General features: G+C 50.6%; 1 protein-coding gene across 1 annotated transcript in view; it reads right to left on the bottom strand.

Annotated features, from left to right (window-relative positions):
* Positions 1-23,297, bottom strand: part of LOC125634734 (uncharacterized) — a 59,790-nt gene that overhangs the window by 22,967 nt on the left and 13,526 nt on the right. The window contains exons 3-4 of the mRNA XM_048845841.2: positions 22,316-22,382; positions 9,801-9,873 (exon numbers count right to left, since the gene is read on the bottom strand). Of these exons, the coding sequence (XP_048701798.2) occupies positions 9,801-9,873; positions 22,316-22,382 (140 nt within the window). The remainder of the gene's footprint in view (positions 1-9,800; positions 9,874-22,315; positions 22,383-23,297) is intronic.

Below are 23,297 nucleotides of genomic sequence, written 5' to 3'. Positions count from 1 at the left end.
CCCTTTGTAGCTCAAAAGCATGTCTCTCTCTCACCACCAGAAGTTGATCTGATAAAAGATATTACCTCACCTTATCTTCCAATAGTCTGGGACCGACAGGACTACAAGCTGTCATTCACAGCACACAGGCAGGAAGTGGTGGGGAGTACTAAAAGGCTGGGGGCGGGGGGGGGTTAAAAAGCTGAGGCAGCAGAGGTGCCTTGACATACAACCGAGTAGTGTGGTCACCACCAGAAAAAAGATTTGCAGCTCCCTTCTCTGCACTGGGCTCAGCACTGTCAAATCACGCAGCTCTCCAGCTCAGATGAGGAGATTATGTGAATTTACAGTGACATTCTTACAGCTTTTGGAAAATCCGTTTTGAAGTTGGTGCAGCACTGAATCTGCTCACGGTTCACACTGCAGGATAATATGGCATGGCTTGAAAGAAGGGAACCTATAATCATTAGCCAGATTATATCTTCCCAAGAGAAGAGGGTGCCTTATTGGTGAGGCACATTTCTGAGAGTCAAAGGATCTGGGCCCTGCCCATGGAACTAACACACACCCACCTCCTGGGTGTGGTGTTCTGTCCTCTCGCGTGGCACCGAGACCACTTAGAGAGCAATTAATGAGTCTGCTCTACAGCCTTAGCTAACAGCCAGTCAGCTCTGAGCTCATGCTGTAGAGACTCATGCACTAAGCTCCAGATGTCCGCGGTTCCATCCTGCCCGTCGACAACTGGGATCTGTCGGCGTTACACAGCCTCAAAGAAGTCATGTAACCTGCAATGGAAAGGATAACTCCGCCACCCAGAGGGGGGTTAGAACGCTTAACTCATGCGTGCTTGCAAAGCGCATGGAGATCCTTGCACAGAAGAGGTTATAGCCCTGCAGAGTTTACTCTAATGGCTTTCATCCTGAACAGAGCACTTCACAAACTGCTTGGTCTCTGCGTATAGAAATCGCTCTACTCATCACAGCAAGGCAGCTGTTGCTGGAGTGGAATGGTACATCCCTTCTGTGCCATCAGCATTACAAAGGGCAGAGAAGAACACCACCCAGCATGCCAGACACTTCAGAGAAGACACACAGTGATGTGGTCACTGAGCCTAAGAGTTTACAATCTAATTACAGACATGATGCAACAGGTGGGAGTAACAAACAAACTTCCCCACACAAAGCCATATAAGAGGAAGTTTAGACCAGCAGAAGGGAAACTGCCTGAGCTGGATGCTGGCTCAGAGTAAAACTCCTGCTCTTGCAAAAAAGCCCCATGGGATCGGTAATGGCCACAAGCGTCAGCTGTAGGTCTCAGCTGAAAGACGGTAACTCCAGCACAATATCCCCATAAACACCGCTCTTGTGCACTGGCTCATTGCTGACTCACAGAGGAAAGTGGCTCCTACAGAACCACCCGCACCTCTCCCTGCAGCACTGGGGGTTTTCCCTCGACGTCTCCCATCCAAAGACTGACCAGGCTTGTTTCTGCTTAGTTTGCAAGATCACAACCAGAGATAGGACGGCTGTTGAAGAGAAACAAGAAACTGCTCAGAACAAGCATGTGGCCAGCCAGCATGGAGCCTACTTTCCATCACCCCTCGGTTTATGACCAGCTATCCCCTGATCTTTGGAGGATTGGGCCAAAAGAAATCTGATGAGGTTCAATAAGGATAAGTTCAGGGTCCTGCACTTAGGATGGAAGAATCCAATGCACCGCTACAGACTAGGGACCGAATGGCTAGGCAGCAGTTCTGCGGAAAAGGACCTAGGGGTGACAGTGGACGAGAAGCTGGATATGAGTCAGCAGTGTGCCCTTGTTGTCAAGAAGGCCAATGGCATTTTGGGATGTATAAGTAGGGGCATAGCGAGCAGATCGAGGGACGTGATCGTTCCCCTCTATTCGACATTGGTGAGGCCTCATCTGGAGTACTGTGTCCAGTTTTGGGCCCCACACTACAAGAAGGATGTGGATAAATTGGAGAGAGTCCAGCGAAGGGCAACAAAAATGATTCGGGGACTGGAACACATGACTTATGAGGAGAGGCTGAGGGAACTGGGGATGTTTAGCCTTCAGAAGAGAAGAATGAGGGGGGATTTGATAGCTGCTTTCAACTACCTGAAAGGGGGTTCCAAAGAGGATGGCTCTAGACTGTTCTCAATGGTAGCAGATGACAGAACGAGGAGTAATGGTCTCAAGTTGCAGTGGGGGAGGTTTAGATTGGATATTAGGAAAAACTTTTTCACTAAGAGGGTGGTGAAACACTGGAATGCGTTACCTAGGGAGGTGGTAGAATCTCCTTCCTTAGAGGTTTTTAAGGTCAGGCTTGACAAAGCCCTGGCTGGGATGATTTAACTGGGAATTGGTCCTGCTTCAAGCAGGGGGTTGGACTAGATGACCTTCAGGGGTCCCTTCCTACCCTGATATTCTATGATTCTATGATTCTTTCTCAAGAGCCCTGGTCATTCAACATGTGAGCTCCAAAGCCTAAAGGCAGCTCTGATACATTTCCAAGCCTCCTGTCCAGCCTTGATAGCAGGTGCTGAAACAGACTCAGGATCGGCAATTCGCACTTGAGTTACACAAAGCAGGAGTTCAGAGGCTCAGCTGGCTCCATTTAAATGCATCTTGGCCAAGGTAAGGATGGGCCTGATCTGGTAAGTGTGAATCTGGATCTGCACTTTCCCCACTTCTGGGTGTGTTCAGATGCGGAAACAGACTCAGGATCGGCAATTCGCACTTGAGTTACACAAAGCAGGAGTTCAGAGGCTCAGCTGGCTCCATTTAAATGCATCTTGGCCAAGGTAAGGATGGGCCTGATCTGGTAAGTGTGAATCTGGATCTGCACTTTCCCCACTTCTGGGTGTGTTCAGATGCGAGGTGCTGGGTCAGGCCCAGAAAGGGCTGGTTTGGTGGTCCCAGTGCTAGGCCTACAGCACCCAGACTCTTGGAAGCAATGAGTCCTGTCTGGATTGACTGAGCACTTCACAGGGAATAGCACTGTAGCTCTGTCTGTCTTCCTAGCATGTCGTAAACATTTATGTCCGGGACATTTAGAGCAATGCACTGAGTTCCATGCAGTACACAGTGAGGGCTACTCCACAGAGACCTGAAAAACGTAGGTCCTGCATCTTCCGTGAGGATGTTAAAGATACAACAGGATTTTTCGTAAGAGCAGGGATTTGCCCTGGCGTTCCTGGCAAAATGTCCCTCTCCCCCGCCTCTTCTGTGTATCATTCACCCCAGAGGTGGCTGCACTTCACTGGCCCTGTGTGGTATAAGGACACGGAAAAGCGCTTTGGGATGAGGTGTTACAGTACTGCAAAAGCCATGCGCTGACTGCACAATCTGCTTCAGCAGGGAGCTAGTTGCAAAGGCAGATAGTGACTACTGTCGTGTTGGGTTAATGTTACAGTAGCCAACACACTTCTTGTAGTAGCTACCAGGCAATTCACAGGGCGCTGAAGGCATATTGTGAATCTACAGAAGTCCCCAGAGGTCCCAGTCAGGATAGGACCCATGTGGTGCTTGGCCTTGTACATGCACATGGTCCCCAGCCCCTAGCTCTGGGTGGGTGTGCAAGGATGAGGAAGAGGGTACAAGAAACCTCCTCCTCATGTGCACATCTGTGCTGGGGACAGGCTCCTCCCACTGCCCATCCTGAGCTCCTGCTAGAGGCTAACATGGGCAGCAACGCTGGCTTTCCCAGTGAGGTGGGACAGCGTCATGGCCATGCCTTCTTCTGCACCAGCCAGCACGGCCAAGGTGGAGATGCTGTACTACACAGGAGGGCATAGCAATTACTTCTCTGCCACTCATTTCTGGAGAGATCCTGTCTGCCTCAGCATGGAACTTTTGGGGAGCTCCCCTCGGAACAACGCAACCCTCCCCCTGCAAAGAACACCCACCCACCCTCTTGTTTAGAGCCACCACCTACCCCTGTGATTTGCTCCGTACAGGCTGGCTGAGTTCTCGGGACTGCGTTGTGCAGAAGGTCCAACTAGGTCATAATGGTCCCTTTCTGGTCTTAAAGCCTCCGAAGCCATTATGTAAGTAAATGAAGTCACTTGTGGCTCTAGTCAACGTGCCCTCAAGGCCCCAGCCTGTTCCCAGGGAAATCAGTGCCAGAGTTTCACCAACAACTTTAACAGAAGCAGAGCTGGGCCTTAAGTGATGCACTTCCACCTGGAAAGCATGCTCTCTGCTTAGACAGATCCTTTCCCTGCTTTAAGACCTGGGCCACCCAGAGTCCACGGGGGTTAATCAGAGCTTTAGTCCTTGTCTCTCCAGAACAGAGAGTAAAGACCAGTCAGGCCTGGGGAGGGAGGAGATGGGGCAGGGAATCCTCCTTTGCCAGCAGAAACTCCTATCCCCATCCCATAGCCTCGGACATGAAATCAATGCAGCTTAAGCTCCACAGATGTTGTGCTAAACCGCAGCCTCCGTCTGGCTATTACTCTGCAGTATAATCCATGTTAAATAAATCACCTTATGCGGGCCCAGTCACCTTATGCGGGCTCTACAGGAGCAGAGGCCTTTCAGCTCCCCCCAGACAAGCCAGCAGGTTACCCATATGAAGAGAACACGGCACCAGTCACATTCCTGGTTAAGTGACATTAACTCAGCTGCAGTAAGTTCCAGGCACTGCATTACCAGACTGTTAGAAACAAACTGGCGACGAGCAGCAATGACAGCTACGGGCTGGAAGGATCAATAATACTGTAACAAATCCACTGCCAGCTAGGGCTTCTCAGCTGTTGTCACAGGCCACACCAAGGCCTCCTGGAACTTCATGGCTAGCGCAGGGACAGAACTCAGACCTGATCAACCACAAGCACAGGTCTCTTGAGCTACCAAATCTCCGCTAGCAATATAAAGCCTATGGCCCAAGGGGAGCAGTTCCCCAGGGGCAGAGAGCAGGGCAAAATACACACCAGGCAGTTCATGCCCTTACTTTGAACTTTTACAGCATTTTCCAGGGAAGGGAAGCACTGAGCCCCACAACACAGGTGGGAGGGGTGATCTGCAAATTGGGAAGTGGTGCATGGAGATATTAAGTGACTTGTCCTAGGTTACACAGGCATCAGCGGCAGACCTGAGAACAAAACAGACCCAGAGCGGAAGAGAACTTTACCCCAGCTGTTGCCTGTCTTGTCTCCATAGCTCTTTGGGGAAGGGACTGCCTCTTAGGATACGCTGCTACAGCACCTCGCACAATGCGGCCTGATCTCAGCTGCGGGCCTATAAACGCTGCTATGATAGAAACCATAAATAAGAAAAAACGTTTCCTGGCTCCTGTTAAGGGGTTCTATCCATAACTCCCCTCTCACTCACGTCGACGAGAGCGAAAAAGAGTTAAATACACGTCACTTGGCTGTGTGAAGCACAAAGGATCCACCGAGAACAAACATCTGAAGGCTGCAAGCACCGGGGGAGGAGAAGAATTGTTAAGGGTGGCACAAGGGTTTATAAAGTGGGAGTGATGGGCTGAATATCAAGAGACACATCCTGTATCAGGCTATGGGAACTGGTGGGATCCCCGTTGGTTGGGTCACTAGACTGGACCAACAACCCGTGTTATTATGCTGGCGGGAAGAGCACTATGCTGGCCCTGGGGACATGGGCTGGATGATATAACAGGGTTTGTTCTATCTCCAGTGCCTACAAGGCCACGTTGAAAAGGAGACACTGAGCAGACATGCAGAGTGCTCTGATTAGAGACACAGCTATTGACCAGCAGGGAGCAATTGTTTCAGCAACAGGAGAGCACGTTTCCCCTTGCTGCAGCCATACACTTTGCCAGAGGTTTGGAGAAGGGAGCCCCTCTCTTGTGCTCCTGTGGAGGGGACGTCTCTCTCATTTGGCTGAGCTTGATTTAGAAGCAATATTAAAATGCACATTTGGGCAACTGACTGTGACCTACAGTCGGCCACCAGTCCCCTCTCCCAGGCTTTCCCTCCGCTTCGCTCCCAGCTGCTTTGCTCTGGCGTTCAGGACCAGGAAGAGGAAGTCCTGCCAGTGAGAGGATCTGTATGCTAGGCAGCACGGAGACGCCCCTGGCTTGAACCAGGCACCTTTGTGCACTGGGGCCACTAGCATGGAGACCGTGTTATGAAGCGATATTCAGCGGGCTTGTTTTTAAAGCCTCCCTGGAGTCACCCCAGCCTCACAGACCTGGCCTCTCCCTCTTGCTGCTCCTGCACCAGCCTCCTCCATCCCTAATGCAACCCGTTAGGACTGGGATGGAGATGGTGGAAGATGCACTTATTTGCAAGTGCTTCCTCGCTACAGAAGAATACATGGAGGCCTGGCATCTTCCCCTGCTCCCCATCTAGCCTGACCCTTAAACACCCAGCCCTGCCAGAGGAGCAGCAGCGGAGATGGGCCAGACTGGGAATGGTGGGGGTGTCTCTTTACTCTGAGCACCTACAGACCGCAGTGGTGGGTGCGAGATTCAACAGTCCCCATGCCGTCGGGGAGCAGAGCAACAAGCCCAAGTGAAATGAAAACGCTGAGGGTCCATCCAGTGCCAGGCAGGGCAAGGATGAGTCGTGGGCTGGTTTAGTGCCCCCTTGTGGGGCACCCAGCAAGCCCTGGGCTGGGGAAGCCGGGTGGGAGAAAGGAGCAGGGCAGGAGAAAGGAGCAGGGCCCAAATCAGGGCACACAGAGGGGCTGCACAGGGAGTTGCCGCAGGACACCTGCCTCAATGCAAGGAAACTTGGTGTTTTAGGGTAGAACAAGAGAGACTGGGGGCACTGCTGCTCTGGGTGGCTCTGCCCTCCCCTGCCAGCTGGGGTGTGACACACACCAGGCTTTCCCTGCTCCTCTGAGGCAAGGCATTCTCCTTGCTGCCGCGGCCTCAACTCTGGAGACTCTGAGGGGGAGGGATCCGGTACCACGGACAGCCCTTTCCTGAGCACATGCTCATCCCTGTCCCTACCCCAGAGCCCGCACCCCCAGCCCAGAGCCTGTACCTCCTCCCGCACCCCAACCTCCCTACCTCAGCCCGGACCCCCCTACCTCAGCCCGGAGCCCCGCACCCTGAACCCCTCATTTCTGGCCCCACCCAGGAGCCCACACCCCCAGCCCAGAGCCCGTACTCCCTCCCACATGCCAATCCTTGCTGCAGCCGGGATCCTCCTCCCACATTCTGAAACCCCCAGCCCCAGCCCAGAGCCCCCTCCTGCACCCCAATCCCCTCATCCCTGGCCCTATTCCAGAGCCTATACTCCCAGCAGGTGCCCTCCCCAACCCCCTGCCCCAGCCCAGAGCCCTCTCCTGCACTCTGAACCCCTCATTTCTGGCCCCACCCAGGAGCCCACACCCCCAGCCCAGAGCCCGTACTCCCTCCCACATGCCAATCCTTGCTGCAGCCGGGATCCTCCTCCCACATTCTGAAACCCCCAGCCCCAGCCCAGAGCCCCCTCCTGCACCCCAATCCCCTCATCCCTGGCCCTATTCCAGAGCCTATACTCCCAGCAGGTGCCCTCCCCAACCCCCTGCCCCAACCCAGAGCCCTCTCCTGCACTCTGAACCCCTCATTTCTGGCCCCACCCTGGAGCCCGCACCCCCAGCTGGAGCCATCACCTCCCCCGCCCCCGCATCCCAAGCCCCTGCCCCAGCCTGGTGAAAACAAGCAAGTGAGTGAGCGTGAGGGAGAGCAGGACAGAGGAAGGGGGATGGAGTGAGTGGGAGCGTGGCCTCAGAGAAGGGGCAGGCAAAGATGTTTGGTTTTGTGTGATTGGAAAGTTGGCAACCCTAGAGAGAGGATGCATGGGGCTCTCATTTCTCACTTCCCTCATAGGAGCATCTTCCGGCTCCAGCAGAAACAGGCAGCGCTCACATGCCAGGTCCAAGCAGCATCTTCAAAGGCCAGAGGATTGCTGCCATCAAAGGAGTCTCTCCCCCTTCCCTCTCCCTCGCCCCTTCCAAGTTCATATGGAGGAAATCCTAATTACACTGAAATGCAAACAAAGCCCCGAGGAAGCCAAATGTTTATAGTGCCTTTATAAAGGGATTACACAAGATTAGCCAGACAAGGGGACAGGTGCTTGCCAAGCAATACACACACACAATAAATCCTGCTCTGCTGGCCCAGCTCAGAGTCGTGGAGCAGATACCTAGCGATGGCCTGATTACTGTTTGCCAGGCAGCGCTTGGGATAAAAGGCTCGCTCATGTGAACCATTAACGATTCGATCTGGCTTTCATGTCAGCCGGGAATAAACTGATCCAAACAACACCAGGGTGTGGGATTGTTTCAGCCGGGTTAGGCAACTTCACATTGTATCTGCTGGGAAAGAGAAACCTCTCATCCACGTACTGACCAGTCCCAGCCCCGCTTAGCTTGGGAGAACAACGGCAAGCTTTGCCCATCATCCTACACAGGCAGGTTGAACATCCTTAAGCAGCAATGAAATGGAAATAAAATAAAATGGACACCACACAGATCTGTGCTGCTAATGGGATTCCGCCCTCGTGCAGAGGGACCCTGTAGGCAGGCCCAAGCGCCATGTAGGGTTTAAGCAGGGCTGCGTCCAGAACGAGCTTGCCCCACCGTATGCAGCCACTGACCTATCACAATGCACTAGACCAGTGGTTCCCAAACTCGTTCCACTGTTTGTGCAGGGAAAGTCCCTGGCGGGCCAGGCCGGTTTGTTTACCTGCCGCGTCCGCTGGTTCGGCCAGTCGCGGCTCCCACTGGCCGCGGTTCACTGCTCCAGGCCCATGGGAGCTGCTGGAAGTGGCGGCCAATACGTCCCTTGGCCCGCGCCACTTCCAGCAGCTCCTGTTGGCCACTGGGAGCCGCGATCGGCAGAACCTGCAGACACGGCAGTAAACAAACCGGCCCGGCCCGCCAGGGGCTTTCCCTGAACAAGCGGCAGAACAAGTTTGGGAACCACTGCCCTAGAGACTGGTTTTCCTTTAATTTGTGAAAGACTCCCTGTGACTGAATCGATGCCTCCTGGTGGTGAGACATGGTGCCGCGGGCTCCCTGCCTCAGCTTCCCCAACTGTGTTTCTAGCCCGCTCTGGTGGCTTACGTAGCGCAGCCTTCTAGCCAGTCATTACACAAGCTCAATTCCCTTCCAGGGTAGCAGAGACCAAAGTCACTAAACAAAGGAGTCTTTGCCTGTAAACTTGGCTTAAGTCCGCAGTTCCTCGGGTTATTCATCCATCTGCCCTCTGGGTTTAGCTCTCTGTCCTCCTGTCTCCTCTACATGGCTCATCTTAAAATTCATCAGCCGGTCCCAGGTACATCCGAATGGTTCCTTGTCAGGGCCTACAACCCCTCCAGGGGGACTTGATCAGGAATCAGATTTAGTCAGCTCTGGATTCCTGCCCAGCTTCTCTCTCCACAGGTCTGTTGCTCTGAGCAACTTCCCAGCCAGCCCCCTTCTGAGCATCTTTCCCATTTTTAGCCCCACCCCTCTGGCCTAACACCCACAGGTGTGGCAGGCAGGGCTGATTAGCTCACAGCAATACATTAACCTTGCCCAGGAATTCGTAGAGTTTGCAAACCGTATCATGCTCCCAAAAGCAAAGGATTGGCAGCACCTAAATGAGCTAGGCATCAGGCAACCACCCCAGGCATTGTGTGAGTTCCCCCAATGGAATGGAACTGATCCACAAGGCCCCCCCAGACCCCCCTGCTGTGACATGTATCGAACTATGTTATGTATCCATAGAGATTTAGAACTTCAGACTGGACCCAGGAGGTGCTGGGAATGGACCCAAATCACTGTTGCAGCACAGGGCAGGCAGGAACTGTGATCAGTTAATACCTGGTGTTGTTACAACGCAAACCATCTCATTGTCCTACCTTCCTGCACAGTTGTTTCAGCCTTTGGTTGTTTCCCTGCAGGACTGCTGGCTGATCGGTCTCCTAGCCGAGTCTGCAGAGAGAAACAGAAGTTTGACAGTGGCCCTATTGGCCCTCCCAGGGGGCCTGGTTCAGCAAAGCAAGCAGGAACTTGGTGAAGTGTTTTGCTGAAATGGAGCCTTAATCTCTAGCCAGATCTTTCTTTTTTCAGACCTGACAGGACCGGTTTTACACAAAAACCGAACAGGTGCCAACATACCCTGGAGATGGGCACAGTGTAAACACACAGAGATTAGATCCTTTCTGGAGCATCACACAGCACAGAGGTAAGTCCCCTGTCTCCAACATGATGGGGCTGTTGCCCCCCAGTTTCTGCTTCTTTGTAGGGTTACTATAGCTCAGGTTCCCAAAAAGAGGGTACTGCGGGAGGGGCAGGGAGGGGACAGGAGGGGAGACCGGGGGCGGGGACACCTGCAGCAGGGAGTACTAACTGGAGGTGGGGGGCAGTGTTGCTCCGTAAGTGGTAGGGCGGCTGGTGCAAGCCCAGGATGCAGTGCCAGACATCAGACAGTGCCTCCCCGCCGGGCTGGGAGCCGGGGCCTGGGTGGGCAAGAGGGATCCAGCAGCTGTGGCTGCTGGGCAATGGACCAAACAGGTGCAGATGCAGGGGACAGACCAATCAGGAAGCGAACCAGCATCTCCTCTGCAAAAATCCCAGACGTTTCCTGTTATTTGAAAAATCCACCCGGACAGAGGATGAAGCCTCAAAGAAGAAATGACATCAAGGAAAACCCAGACCTACAGTATCCCTACTTCTTTGTGATGGGTGAAGGTGGCCTGAAGTGAGGGTGGGAGGGTAGGGGACTGTGTTAATTAGACCTGCTCTGAGCCAGGTGAGTTGACATGGTGTTTAAAATGGTAGCAGCTGGTGGGCCCCATCTACACAAGGGCTCCAACATTGTTTTCCTTGGGGGATTATTCCAAAAGCCACTGGTAATCAGCATAAATTTCCCTTATTATTAAAGCTGAGTCTAGATCAGGGCCCCATTGCTCTAGGCATTGCACCTACACATTGCAAGACAGTCCCTTGAAGAACTCACAACCTAACAGACAGAGGGTTGGAGGGGAAGGAGAGAAGGGATGTAATTTGCCCAGGGTCACACAGGAAGGCAGTGGCTGAGCTGGGAATAGAACCCAGGTGTCCTATGCCATGCAGCCTCCCATTTTTTCCCCATTACTCCTACTTATAACCCCTTTGGACACCTTGCATCTTTTTTGGCCCTTCAAACTCTTCCTTTCCCCTCTCCCCCACCTTGATGCAGTCTCTGAGGTTGTGTCTACACTGCCGGGAGACACAGAGTATCCCTACCACTACAGCTGAACCTGGGTTGGTGCTGGCGGGAGCCCTTCCAGAGTGGGATGGTGGGGGTGGTGTCATTAACACGGTGATAAGAATAGGCCTAGCCCAGGAGTTGCCTGGAAACGAGGGCTCTGACCAGTGCTAAACTCATCTGTACCTGGCCTCAAGGCAGAGGATCCCCTAGCACAGCGAGTGGGCAACTCCAACCCACTGCTGTCACTGTAGTTCCCTTGAAGCTGCACATAAAGGGGTTAAAAGCCCCCAAACTTACATGTGGCTCCCAGCTGAAGGGGAGTGGAAGTTGAAGCTTGTCTAAGAACCAGCATCCCCATCCCTCTTCCCTGGGAGCAGGCAGGGCAGCAGCTCAGATTACAGCAGCCACATGGGACCTCATTAGTCAGGTCCTCCGAAGATCTTGCTAAGATCTTCCAGCAGAGAGAGGGGAACATTGAGGTGACCCTCCAGATGTACAAGGCAAGCAGAGGCAAGCTATGATGAGGCCGCCTAGATACAGACCTGGGAACTGGAGCAAGCACTGTGGTCTGCTTTGCAGGTCCACTTTCACACAGCAAGGTTGCGCTACTCTGCCTGGCTCGAGCGAGTGACCCAGCAGAGAAGAGGTTACACGCACAGAGGTGCCCAAGGGCCAGCTGTGGTCACTGACCTCCTGCTCCCACCCACACACACCTTTTCACTTGTGTTTGAGGGGCTACATATAAAGGAAGGCTGTCTGGAGAACACAGCCACAATCGGGGAGCTGTGAACACATGGGTGGGCTGGCAGGCTGGGGAGAGCAGACTGCAGCAGAGGTTAACTCTTAGGATCCTGTCCTGCATTCTCATCGCAAGCAACAGTCCTCCAGCCTCCCCCACTCTCAGCAAAGAGAGATCTCTTAGATCAGGGGTTGTCAACCTGGGGGTCATGACCAGGTGTCAGGGTCTATGACCATTCTGACTTTCCCATATTGCTGAATAGGAGGAAGGCTCCCAGACTGGGAAAGGTTCAGAGCTGCCTGCTTGGACCCTGCAGCAATCCCCACAATGACTGATGGGCACCTGTGAAAGGGTCTCTCTGCTCCTACCACCTGGGAGCTGACAGCAACAATGGGACAGCAACAATTGACAGACAGGAGCCCCATTGTGCCCCACGCACAATGCCTATGATCAGGGCTCTGGAGACCTACCAGCGTGGGCACCACTAGACAGAGAAGCAGCTAGTAGGAGGCTCTGCTATCTCAGTGCAATACTCTGACTTAGCGAGCGTGATCATGTCGCCTTCTAGCATCTGCCCCCCCCCGGGCTGTATTAGCCTGCTACATGCTCACAGCCATAGGAGCTCTGTTAGCTCCAGGGGCGGAGTCATGTGCTTTTGATGCTGAAAGTTCTGGGTTCAATCCCCAGTGAGGACCGCAGTGTCTGTAGCCATGGTTCCTGACAGGAATAGCAGCAGGAGCAGAGGATGGGGCTGGATGAATAGACAAGGGCCAGCCACATCCTTCTCCCCAGCAGAGTGCTACGAGCCTTGGGCTAGCCCTGGGCATTGCCAGTATAGAACCGGCACTGAAGCATTCATGCATTCCCTGGAGATTCCCACCACAGTACTCCAGCCAGGCTCAGATATGGCTGCCCGGCCACCTCTGGTTGTAGAGATCAGAGAGCCTAATCTTGATCACAGAGTCAGTAGCCTTACACAGTAAGGAGCCTACCGTTCAGTGCAGCCGAGGCGAGAATGCATAGGTGCCTGCTGCCACCCGTAGGCAGAAGATATTAGCACACGTCTCGCATGCGAGAAACCAGAGTCCTGACCGTTTGCAGTTACTGCAACTCCCACGTCACATTGAATTCCCTGACACAATGCATCCTGGCATGATCCTGTGCTGGGTAGTTACACCCAGCTTCCTTGCCCTTTACCCCTGCAGGTCCAGAGAGTGTCTGCATGGGGGGGGGGGCGGGGAGAATTCTAGGGGTTGCCTCTCCAGCAAGGCCTGTTGGGTCAGAGATTGCCCCAAGATGGCATTTCAGATCTTGTATCACTAAGGCCTTTCCCACCACAGTGCTCTGTTCTTCAAAGCGCTGGACACTCTTCCCCCAGTGGCAGGTGAAGACCGAACCCTGCACCTATCCAGCAGCCCAACTCTGCATCCCATCGCCCCTAAAGAAAGCGCTGAACCCGTGGCCATGCAAAGATGGCTCCAAGAACTGAAGGCGTATAGCAATTCCCAAAAAGCCCTCCTTACATCTCCCCCCCACATTAGATATCATTTGTAAGCTTATTTTATATAGGTTTAGGTGAGGTACGGAGTTGAGCTGTCAAGTGGTGCTAAAGGGGAGGTAAAAGGATGGGATCCACAATAAGAAAGTTTCTGCACAGCTCCAGAAACACTGCAACTGGGCCATGACTACCGTGTGTACTGTTTGAGTTAACTTCAACACCTTAAAGGTGGGATTTACTCATCAAAACTACCTAATGACAATGGATGAAAAGATGTTTATTGGTTTTGCATAGGCAAGCTTTGTTTCTTTCAGTATGTGAACTCCTAATGCAATACTTTTCCATGTATAAGCTTTTGTACATACAAGTCTACACTGGCACTTTCATTGTTAAAACTTTTGTTGCGCGGGGGTGTGAAAAAACACACACTGCCCCCAGAACCACAAAAGTTTGAGCAACGAAAAGTGCCAGTGTGGACAGCACTTCAGCAGCGTGGGCTGCGCTCCTGTTGATGAACCTACCGCCCCTCGTTGGAGGTGGTTTTATTTTGTTGCCGGGAAAGCTCTCTGCCGGAGAGAAAGCTCCGTGACATGGCGCGCCTTACGATGGCACAGTTGCAGAGGCACAGCCGTGCCGTTGTAAGGTGCGCAGTGTAGACATAACCACATACAATGCAGCGTCTAGTCTGCCTGGCAGAAGGTTTTAATTTTTCAAATTACCTATGCATGCAGTACTAGCCTTTGAAATATTCTAGAAACTAGCTTTTTAATTCAGTGACTCTCATGCACAAGTCAGTATTAGTGTTGGAGAGGACAATACACAGCTTTATGTTAGGAATATGCAAAAGCTATGAGAGAAACAAGTGGCTTAACAAAAAGTAGTGAAGACAAAGTCCACAAACAGCTCCTTGCCTCTGCCCTGAAGAGGGGTGAAGAGCATGTTACAGCTCTTATCATCAACCATGTAATCAATATGAAAAACCCATGTGATCCTGAATCACACCCAGAAGTACCATCAGCATATCTGCTGGAATGCATGTAATATCAGATGTACAGGAGGAGTCAGCACCGAAAATAGCAGATGCTGGTGAAGAACAAGTGGAGAGATCTCTGAGAGATGCACTTGATTCTGATGGGACATGGAACTTCTTCAGCTCAGTCAAGAACTCTGGCATAAAAAAAACTTTTGCTGATATGCCAGAATTAAATTTGGTTTTCTTGGGCAAGGGATGGACAATCACAGCAGCTATCAGTCCAGAAATTATTTTTTTTGCTGAGTCCTGTCCTTAGCAAGAGATGATGTTTCAATAGTATCTGTTCTTAGGCACAGATCCTATGGGGTGACTGATATTGATGCTGATGGAACAATGAGAAGGACAAACAAAGCTGAATTAGGGCATCAACTGGATGCTCAAGATGAAAGCATTCATGAGCTAAGGGCATGCAACAAAGAAAGCCACAGAGATGCCACAGCTGTCACAAAAATGACAGCTCGAGACAAATTCCACACGTTCGATGAATTGGCTGTTGAGTACTTGAGGTGTGTCTTAAAAGAATTTAACATAGATAATTCTGTAATCGAAGTCTGACAGTTAGGACAACAGCAACTGCATGAAAACAACAAAAGGACAGAGCTGGACAGGATAAACTGTTGGATTCAGGAAATACCAGGTGATTGGGGGATGCCCTATGCCTCCATAGAAAAGGTTTGCTTGCTGGATGCCAAGTTTAAAGTCATTTATAAAAATTCCTCTGTCAATATATGGTTCTTCAAAATGCACCTGAGAGTGTAGGAGCACGCCCAGCACAAACATTCCTCCTTGCTGGAGGCTTTTCCAACAGCGAAGTAACAAAGTCCATCACCAGGAGAGGTGCTGAAGGAACCCAAGGCTTGTACGGTACTCAAGAGGAAGCAGACACAAGGATGCTTCCACATGTGTCAATATGGCTTTGGGGTCTCCTAGTGTCAAAAGGAACCATAATAATTAGGCCACCTGATACAGATGTTTTGGTCCTTGCTGTGCCATGTTTTCAATGCACATGTTATCTGTGTTTAATTTCTGGAAGTAGGCACAATTACCGGCACAACTGACACGCCTCGCTTCATACCTGTACGGCCAATTTGTGCTGCACACACTCCCAACTTCCTGCTGTACACGCATTAAACAGGATTGTGAGCTGTGTCATCCCTATTTGTTACCGGGGGTGTGGGGGAAATCTGTGTTTAATGTTTTCAAAACAAAGGGAGCTTATCCCTTCAGAGATCTTGCCGGGTTGGAAAAGAGTGATGGACAAAACACAATTTCTGCAGCAATGAAGTTGGTAGCAGGACTGTATGACCAGAGTGAGAAAGAAAAGGAGCTTCACAGAGACCTGAATTGCTTGCACCTCAGTCTGTCCATCACAAAAGGACAAGCTGCTGGCCAAACTCCCACTGCGAGAGGACAGTTTTGAAGAGCATGTCAAAAGAGCATTTGTGGCAAACAAAGATGCGGATGTCTTCATGCATAGGTAAAGCCAGTTATTAGATCACCATGGATGGAAAAATTCAGATGATGAACTACTTCCTGTATTCTTCAAGGGCCCAGTGACATCTAAGATCTTATTTGTGCCAGTACCAGGAGACTGCACTGCACAATGCACAATCAGTTGAGTCCTCAGTGAGAATAATCACCCCTGCAGAGAGCGGTTTACATGTCAAGGCAACGAAGACTGTGGAAACCCATGCACTCTTGACTGAGATCATAGTGATGAACAAGATGTGATGATGATGTTGGACTAGATGACCTCCTGAGGTCCCTTCCAACCCTGATATTCTATGACGTTGCCCAGAAATCTCACCAGCGATATGACATTTCAATAATACCTGTACAAATTTATTATTAGATTTTGTTTGATGCTGTAGCTTGTTGTGGTGATGCTTTGAGGTCACAAAGAAATCCAATTTTATGTCCTGAAATAATACACAGTCCTTAAACTAACAGAAATGGATGCAAATATTTCAAAGCGGTTATTTTAATGCGTTGATGAAATCGTTTCTCTCTGTTTCTATGGTAACGGGACCATGTGACAGCTCCACATCATATCTTATCTTAAAAGTAGACATAATAAGCTTTCAAATGATGCACGAGGTGATGTGTGTAGTGAGGGTACATTAAGTCGACCAAATCAGTGGTGTTTGCCGCTCACCTGCTGCCATGGCAATGGCACAGCCAGCAGCAGGCCAGCCTGACCAGAGCTGGCCTGAAAATCTCCTGTTGACTTCTGTAACTTTGCTTCAGGCCCCAGGAGAGGTCCAATAATGGGAGATTATTTTCTCCCCCTTAGGGAATTCTACTTAGCATGGGGATTAGCTGCAGGGTGGTTTTGATTACACAGTATATGGTAATGAGCACAGCAGATAGATCGACCAACCACTTCTGGAGTTGTGCTAGGCATCTGCAGGCTTTCCTACCAGAACAGGGATTGCGGGCATCTTCTTACCACCCTGGGCTCTCCCCCCTTGGTAGTGCCAGAGGAACCAACATAACTGGCTACAGTGAACCTGAAAAAAGGAGCTGTCACGGAGTGTGGGGGAGTCCAGGCCCTGCACCCCTCTTCCTGGGATTCACTGAGACTCTCAGCCAGCCAGTAAAACAGAAGGTTTATTGGACAACAGGAACACAGTCCAAAACAGAGCTTGTGGGTGCACCCAGGACCCCTCAGTCAAGTCCTTCTGGGAGAGCAGGGAGCTTAGACCCCAGCCCTGGGGTTCCCTGCGTTCCTCCACCCAGCCTCAAACTGAAGCTAAACCCATCCAGTAGGTTCCCTGCTGCAGCCTCTGTCCACATTCCCAGGCAGAGGTGTTACCTCCACCTCCCCCTCCCGGTTCAGGTTACAGGCTCTCAGGTCTCCCATCCCCAGGACACATTCCCAGGTCAAAAAGAAAAGGAGTACTTGTGGCACCTTAGAGACTAACCAATTTATTTGAGCATGAGCTTTCGTCACGAAAGCTCATGCTCAGATAAATTGGTTAGTCTCTAAGGTGCCACAAGTACTCCTTTTCTTTTTGCGAATACAGACTAACACGGCTGTTACTCTGATTCCCAGGTCAACACTCCCCCCTCCCTGCTGCGTCACATCGTCACAGGAGCACATTTAGAAACAAAGTCCTTTCTAGTCTGCTCTCCTTTCCTGGACTTGACCTCAGAAAATCCAGAGGCTACAAGCAACGAGTAGCCAATGCCTGTCTCTCCACATAGCAACACTGCTCCCAGCAACTCCTGGTTAGAGATTTGCCCTAGATCTTTGGCTCACAAATACAGAACCTTCGTGCTTTCACCAGCTTTGCTGCCATTCATGTGTGCATGATTTTCAATGGTTTAAAAAAAAAAAAAAGGGCTCTATTGCAGGATGCCAGAACTGGCCGTATTCCTGTTTACTTATCTTGTCTCTGCTCCATCCAAACATTTATTTAAATTAATCGTCTTTAGCATTTAAGTAAAACTCAGTGTTTCAAATTGGTATAGAAACATTGACCCGTTACCTCAAACACCGCTTTTATACAGTAGCGCCTCAGAGTTCCGAACACCTTGGGAAGGGAGGTTGCTCGTAACTCTGAAACCTTCGTAACTCTGAACAGAACGTCATGGTTGTTCTTTCAAAAGTTTACAACTGAACATTGACTTAATACAGCTTTGAAACTTTGACTACGCAGAAGAAAAATGTTGCTTTCCCTTTATCTTGTTAGTAGTTTAGGTTTAACACAGTACTGTCCTGTATTTGCTTTTTTTTGTTTGTTTGTCTCTGTTGCTGCCTCATTGCGTACTTACGATTCCAAATGAGGTGTGTGGTTGACTAGTCAGTTTGTAACTCTGAGGTTTGTAACCTCTCCTAAAAGGCGGAGAACCTTCCATTTTCCCAGGTTTCAGAGTAACAGCCGTGTTAGTCTGTATTCGCAAAAAGAAAAGGAGGACTTGTGGCACCTTAGAGACTAACCAATTTATTTGAGCATAAGCTTTCGTGAGCTACAGCTCACTTCATCCACAGTATGCATCCGATGAAGTGAGCTCACGAAAGCTTATGCTCAAATAAATTGGTTAGTCTCTAAGGTGCCACAAGTCCTCCTTTTCTTCCATTTTCCGACACTAGAGGGCTGTCATAGCACAAGACACCAGAGTCTTGATATTTTGTACACAGCACTAGTACAGAAGTGGCATTACAGATTCCCACCACATGGGCTTACACATTCCACCCAGTATTGCTAGGTGATCATTAGCATCACTAATCAATTCCCCATCAGATGATAGGGGGAAAGGATGTTTATTAGGGAGGGGTCTTGACTGGGGGAGCAGTCTCCCATTGGTGTGTAGAATGGGCTTTTGCAATATGTACCTATGCGATGGTTTGTTAGTAATACTCAGGGCACATATACAGTGCTTGTATAGCACTCTGAAGATGTAATGTAGGCTGACATTTTCTAACTCATTGCTTAACACTGGGCTCCTAAACCTACACATAGGCCCCTAAATAAAAGTGGCCTGACTTACAGAGGTGCTAAGCCCCTGCAGCTCCCAGAGACTTGGTAGTTTTGGCCAAGGCACGGGACCGGGAATTCAGAGAGGGAGGATTCAGTTCGCAGTTCAGTCACAGACTTGCTGGGTGATGAGGGGCAAGTCACTTAATCTCTGTGTCTCATTTTACAAATGGGGATAACCACGAGAATAGAACTTCTCTGTCTCACCCTGGAGCAGTGAGGGTTAATTCATGCTTGCAAAGGGCTGCAAGATCCTCTGATGAGATTAATTAGTATCATTCACTCTCTCTCCAATCCTCCACTCTCTTGGTTCTTTTCAATCCACAGCCAGCCTGTTTGCAAGGATTGTGTTTAACCAGGCTGCTCATAGTGAGTTACTACTTGTTTCTCCCCCTGTTCTCCAGGACACCAGAAGTGAAGCCAGGCTGTAGTCTCTCAGCGTGAACGTGGACTTCTCTCTCGTCAGGGAGGGGTACAATGGAGTTTTCCCTTTAACAAAGACAAGGGCCATTCTTTTTGATGTGTTGGTGAAAGGCACCATTGGACAGAGTCCCCTGTGCAACCCCCACATGCAACAAAGACCAAAGTAGCACCAGCCTCCCGCACTATGACCCAATGTGACTATTCTAACCACAAGGGTGTGAATCGAAGGTCCCTTCAGTCTTTAGCCTCGGGGCTGAGACTTCCAATATGGGAGCTGGTGGTAGTATGGATATACCATACACTCCATGGTATCCAGACTATGGTGGATACCTGCCCGCTAGGAAGTGCACGGAGACCTGCTACACCTAGGCTACCAACCAGCTAAGAGATGGTAACAACTTCCAGTCATTACAGACCTGTAATGACCGGCTATGAGATGCTGAACCAAAGGTGAAGGGCTGCCTCTCCCATTTTTTAGTCCCTTCTAACATCAAGGGCGTCCAGCAACAATTGGGATAGGTGAGGACCACTGACAGTTACAAACAAATATTTTTCTATTAGTTCAGGGATTCTTCTTCCTCCTGTAGCAACTCTCCCTAGAGACACAAAAGGCAGTGCTCAGGTCACTCCACTGATCCCTGGAAGATTTTGCCAGCCCTTTCAAATAGGCAGAGAGGATGACACAACCTAAGAACAACTCCCGCAGTTTATCCTTCTGCAGTGACGCTGGTACCACTAACAGTTCAGAGTGCTGGGCATGGTTTCAGATAGAGTGGAACAATTAGAGTCATAAGAACGGCCATACTGGGTCAGACCAAAGGTCCATCTAGCCCAGTGTCCTGTCTTCCGACAGTGGCCAGTGCCAGGTGCCCAGAGGGAATGAACAGAACAGGTCATCATCCCCTGTTGCCCACTCCCAGCTTCTGGCAAACAGAGGCTAGGAACACCATCCCTGCCCATCCTGGCTAATAGCCATTGATGGACCTATCCTCCATGAACTTACCTAGTCAATAGGAATTGAGTGTGTTCAGTGCCTATGAAAAGTCAGGACATTTATTTAGGTGACTAAATACAGGTTTTGACGCCTAACACCAACCACCCAAGTTTGAAAATAATGGTCACATATTAAGAAAGTCTAGTCATTAATTACACACCATTGTGCTGTGCTCAATGCAAGAGACAAAAATAAAGAAAGCCCCTGCCCTGAAGTACTTAATAATTACTCCTTGCAAAAGCTCAGCCAGGCAGGTAATTAAGAGCAGTTCTGCTCATTTGACTTGTGATGAACCGGGGGGTGCTCTGTGGTGCATCTGGATCTTTACCCCAAAAAGTACTGTAAGTATAGGGTGGGGAGGTGGTATGTCAGAGGGAGCTGACAGGTTCGTTACCCTTCTCCAAGGTCACGGGGCCTTGGACTGCAAGCTGTTAAGACTGAATTGGTTTAACTGCCAGACAACATAGCTACAATCATGGGGGAACTCTTATGGCCTGGCTGGCTGGGAAACACCAGTTACTGGCAAATAGATGATTTTACACCATGGCCCTGTCACAAAGGCCATTGAGCCATATGGTAAGTGGGCTCGGGCACACACAGGTTGGGTGGTGTTTTGGGTGGGTAAGAAAGGCAACTGTGCCTAAGAAGGGGGGGGCACAGTCTGGGGCATATGTTCTCTTGAAGGCAAACTGGACGAGGCTGGGTCTCAAGAGCCCCTTGCTTTCCTAAACTAACGTAAATTGGGTCTGTTCTTCTCCTGTAACACCAGAGGAAAGCCCATCGTAACTTAGCTCGTCGCGAAGCGTAAGCATGGATGAGCCTAGGCGGGCACGCAGGCTGCTTGTTGTGTTGAAGTCACTTTCTGCAATGCTTTGTTCCGTTTGCGAATAAACATACTTGTTTTAAAAGGACATTGAGCGTGGTGCATCGCCGGTCACTGTCACCTCCCGAGGGCCCCCATGGGACTGAGTAGGGCTCTAGTAGGGGCTAATCAGGGTTTAGGAGCTTCTTCTCTAAAAGTCCCTGGCTGGGTTGTGCGGTGTGTGCCCAGGCCTGCCCACTCCACTGGGCTCCAGCTCAGGCCCCTTGTTTACGATGGCCAGAACCAGTCCATCTAGTCCTTTGCTGTTCCCAGAGCTACTTCCCATCTGTGCAGTCTTCCCCAGCTGTCAGCCCTGTTTCTCCTTCTTTGGAGTGGTGGTTTTGTCTGGCAACTTCTCATCAGTCTGTTGAAAGGATCCTCTCCCTGCAGTCTCTCTGGCAGCCACTTTTCTCCTCTGAAGTTCCCCATCTAGCTGAGCTCCTTAACCTTTTAGCATACCCCAGTGCCTCCCTGCCTGACTGATTAACTCCCTGAGAAACTACTCCCAGGTGAACTTGAGCTGCTTCATTCCCCCTTGTGGAAGTATCAGAGCTACCCTCTGAAACTCCTGAAGGGAAGAAATGCAGGCGTCCAGTCAGACCTGCACAGAAGTGGTTGGCATACTTGGTGGGTAAGGATTGTACTCTGAGCCTGGTCTAACTGCAAAACTGCATGGCAGGATAAGTAAGGGCATGAGGCCTGACACTGGGGGGATGCACTCAAACAGACCAAAAGGGGACAGTGGTGCAATGAGCTCCATAACTGTGACATTACTGAACTGGGAAACTGAGGCACAGAAAGGGGAGGTGATTTGCCCAATATCAGAGGGAGCCCAAAGTTCCTAATTTCCACTACTTAATCTGAACTCTTTTCTCCCCTCCTTCAAGGTCCTGCCCTCAAAGAGCCAGTCTCCAGCAGATTTGCACAAGCTCACGTTGGCAGAGTTCACACCAGGGTTGGCCCATCCTGTCCTCTCTCTCACCAAGCATGAGCAAAGCTTAAAAGCTAGAGCGCCCAGCACCAGGTACAGCAAGTTGAAGAGGGAAGCAAAAGCAAAGGTATCAGGAATGCACCCACTTAACATTGCTGTAGGATCATCCTGCTGCAGAGGTTCTAAGGAAAAACCTTTTCCAGAGGCCTCCAGAACTTACCATTCTGATGAGCTTGGAGGAGTCAACGTGTCTCCCAACGGGTCTGGTGGAAAAACTTTGTTTTTTCCTGCAAAGATGAAAAAGACACAAACGATTCACTTTGCTCCTCCGGAGAATGCGTGGAAAGTTTTTCTGATGTTCATCACCTTTCTGTGCCCAAAGCCACCAGCTGCACATATCAGAAGGGGGCCAGGATATATTTCCTGACCCCAGCCAGGACGGAGAGAGGAATTGTTTAGGTGGGTAACTTGGAGTAGCAGGATCAAACTCCGCTAAAAGGAAGCTCAGGGAATTCCTAATGGCAAGATGATGACTGCAGTCTCTTCCCAGACAAAGGGTGGAAGCCCAGTCACCTGACACTCCTAATGCACCAGACCCTCGCTAGAATGCGGGATTTGGGATCCATGCACAGTACCGCGTTAACGCGGGGACTGCGTTAGAATGAATTGCAATTAAAGTAATTAAATTTGGGATCCATGGCTGCGACCGTGTTATATGCGAATTTGCGCTATACAAACGCTCGTTCTAGCAAGGGTCTGGTGTACTGGAATGGACTAGAGGAGAGGGAGGCCCAGCATTGGCTGGGGGATGAGCTAAGATGGAACGCAACACAGGTTTCCCCATCAGCAATTTCTAACACGTATTTCTGTATTGTCCAGCCATTTCCTCCTTTTTTCACAGACTATGAATAATTACGCTGCGGGGCGATGGGCACCTTAGGCAGAGAGAGGCATTGTAATGAGTGCCATGGCTTCCATGTGGGGTCTCAGAGCCCAGAGCCTGAATGTCTACACTGCAATTTTAGAGCTCTGTGAGCCCGAGTCAGCTGACCTGCGTCAGCGCCACGGGTCTGTTAGTGCAGCGTAGACCTGCCCCGTGAGTATTTTCACTCATTTCAATGGGCTCAGGAGGAGACCCCAATCCAGCAAAGCACTTGAATATTGACCGCGACAATGGCACTTGTCTCCTGCTTCAGTTCAGG

Source organism: Caretta caretta, chromosome 3 (genome assembly GCF_965140235.1).
Source record: "Caretta caretta isolate rCarCar2 chromosome 3, rCarCar1.hap1, whole genome shotgun sequence".
NCBI lineage: Eukaryota > Metazoa > Chordata > Testudines > Cheloniidae > Caretta > Caretta caretta.
Note: the sequence above shows the minus strand (reverse complement) of the source record. Positions and strands in the feature narration are given on the sequence as shown.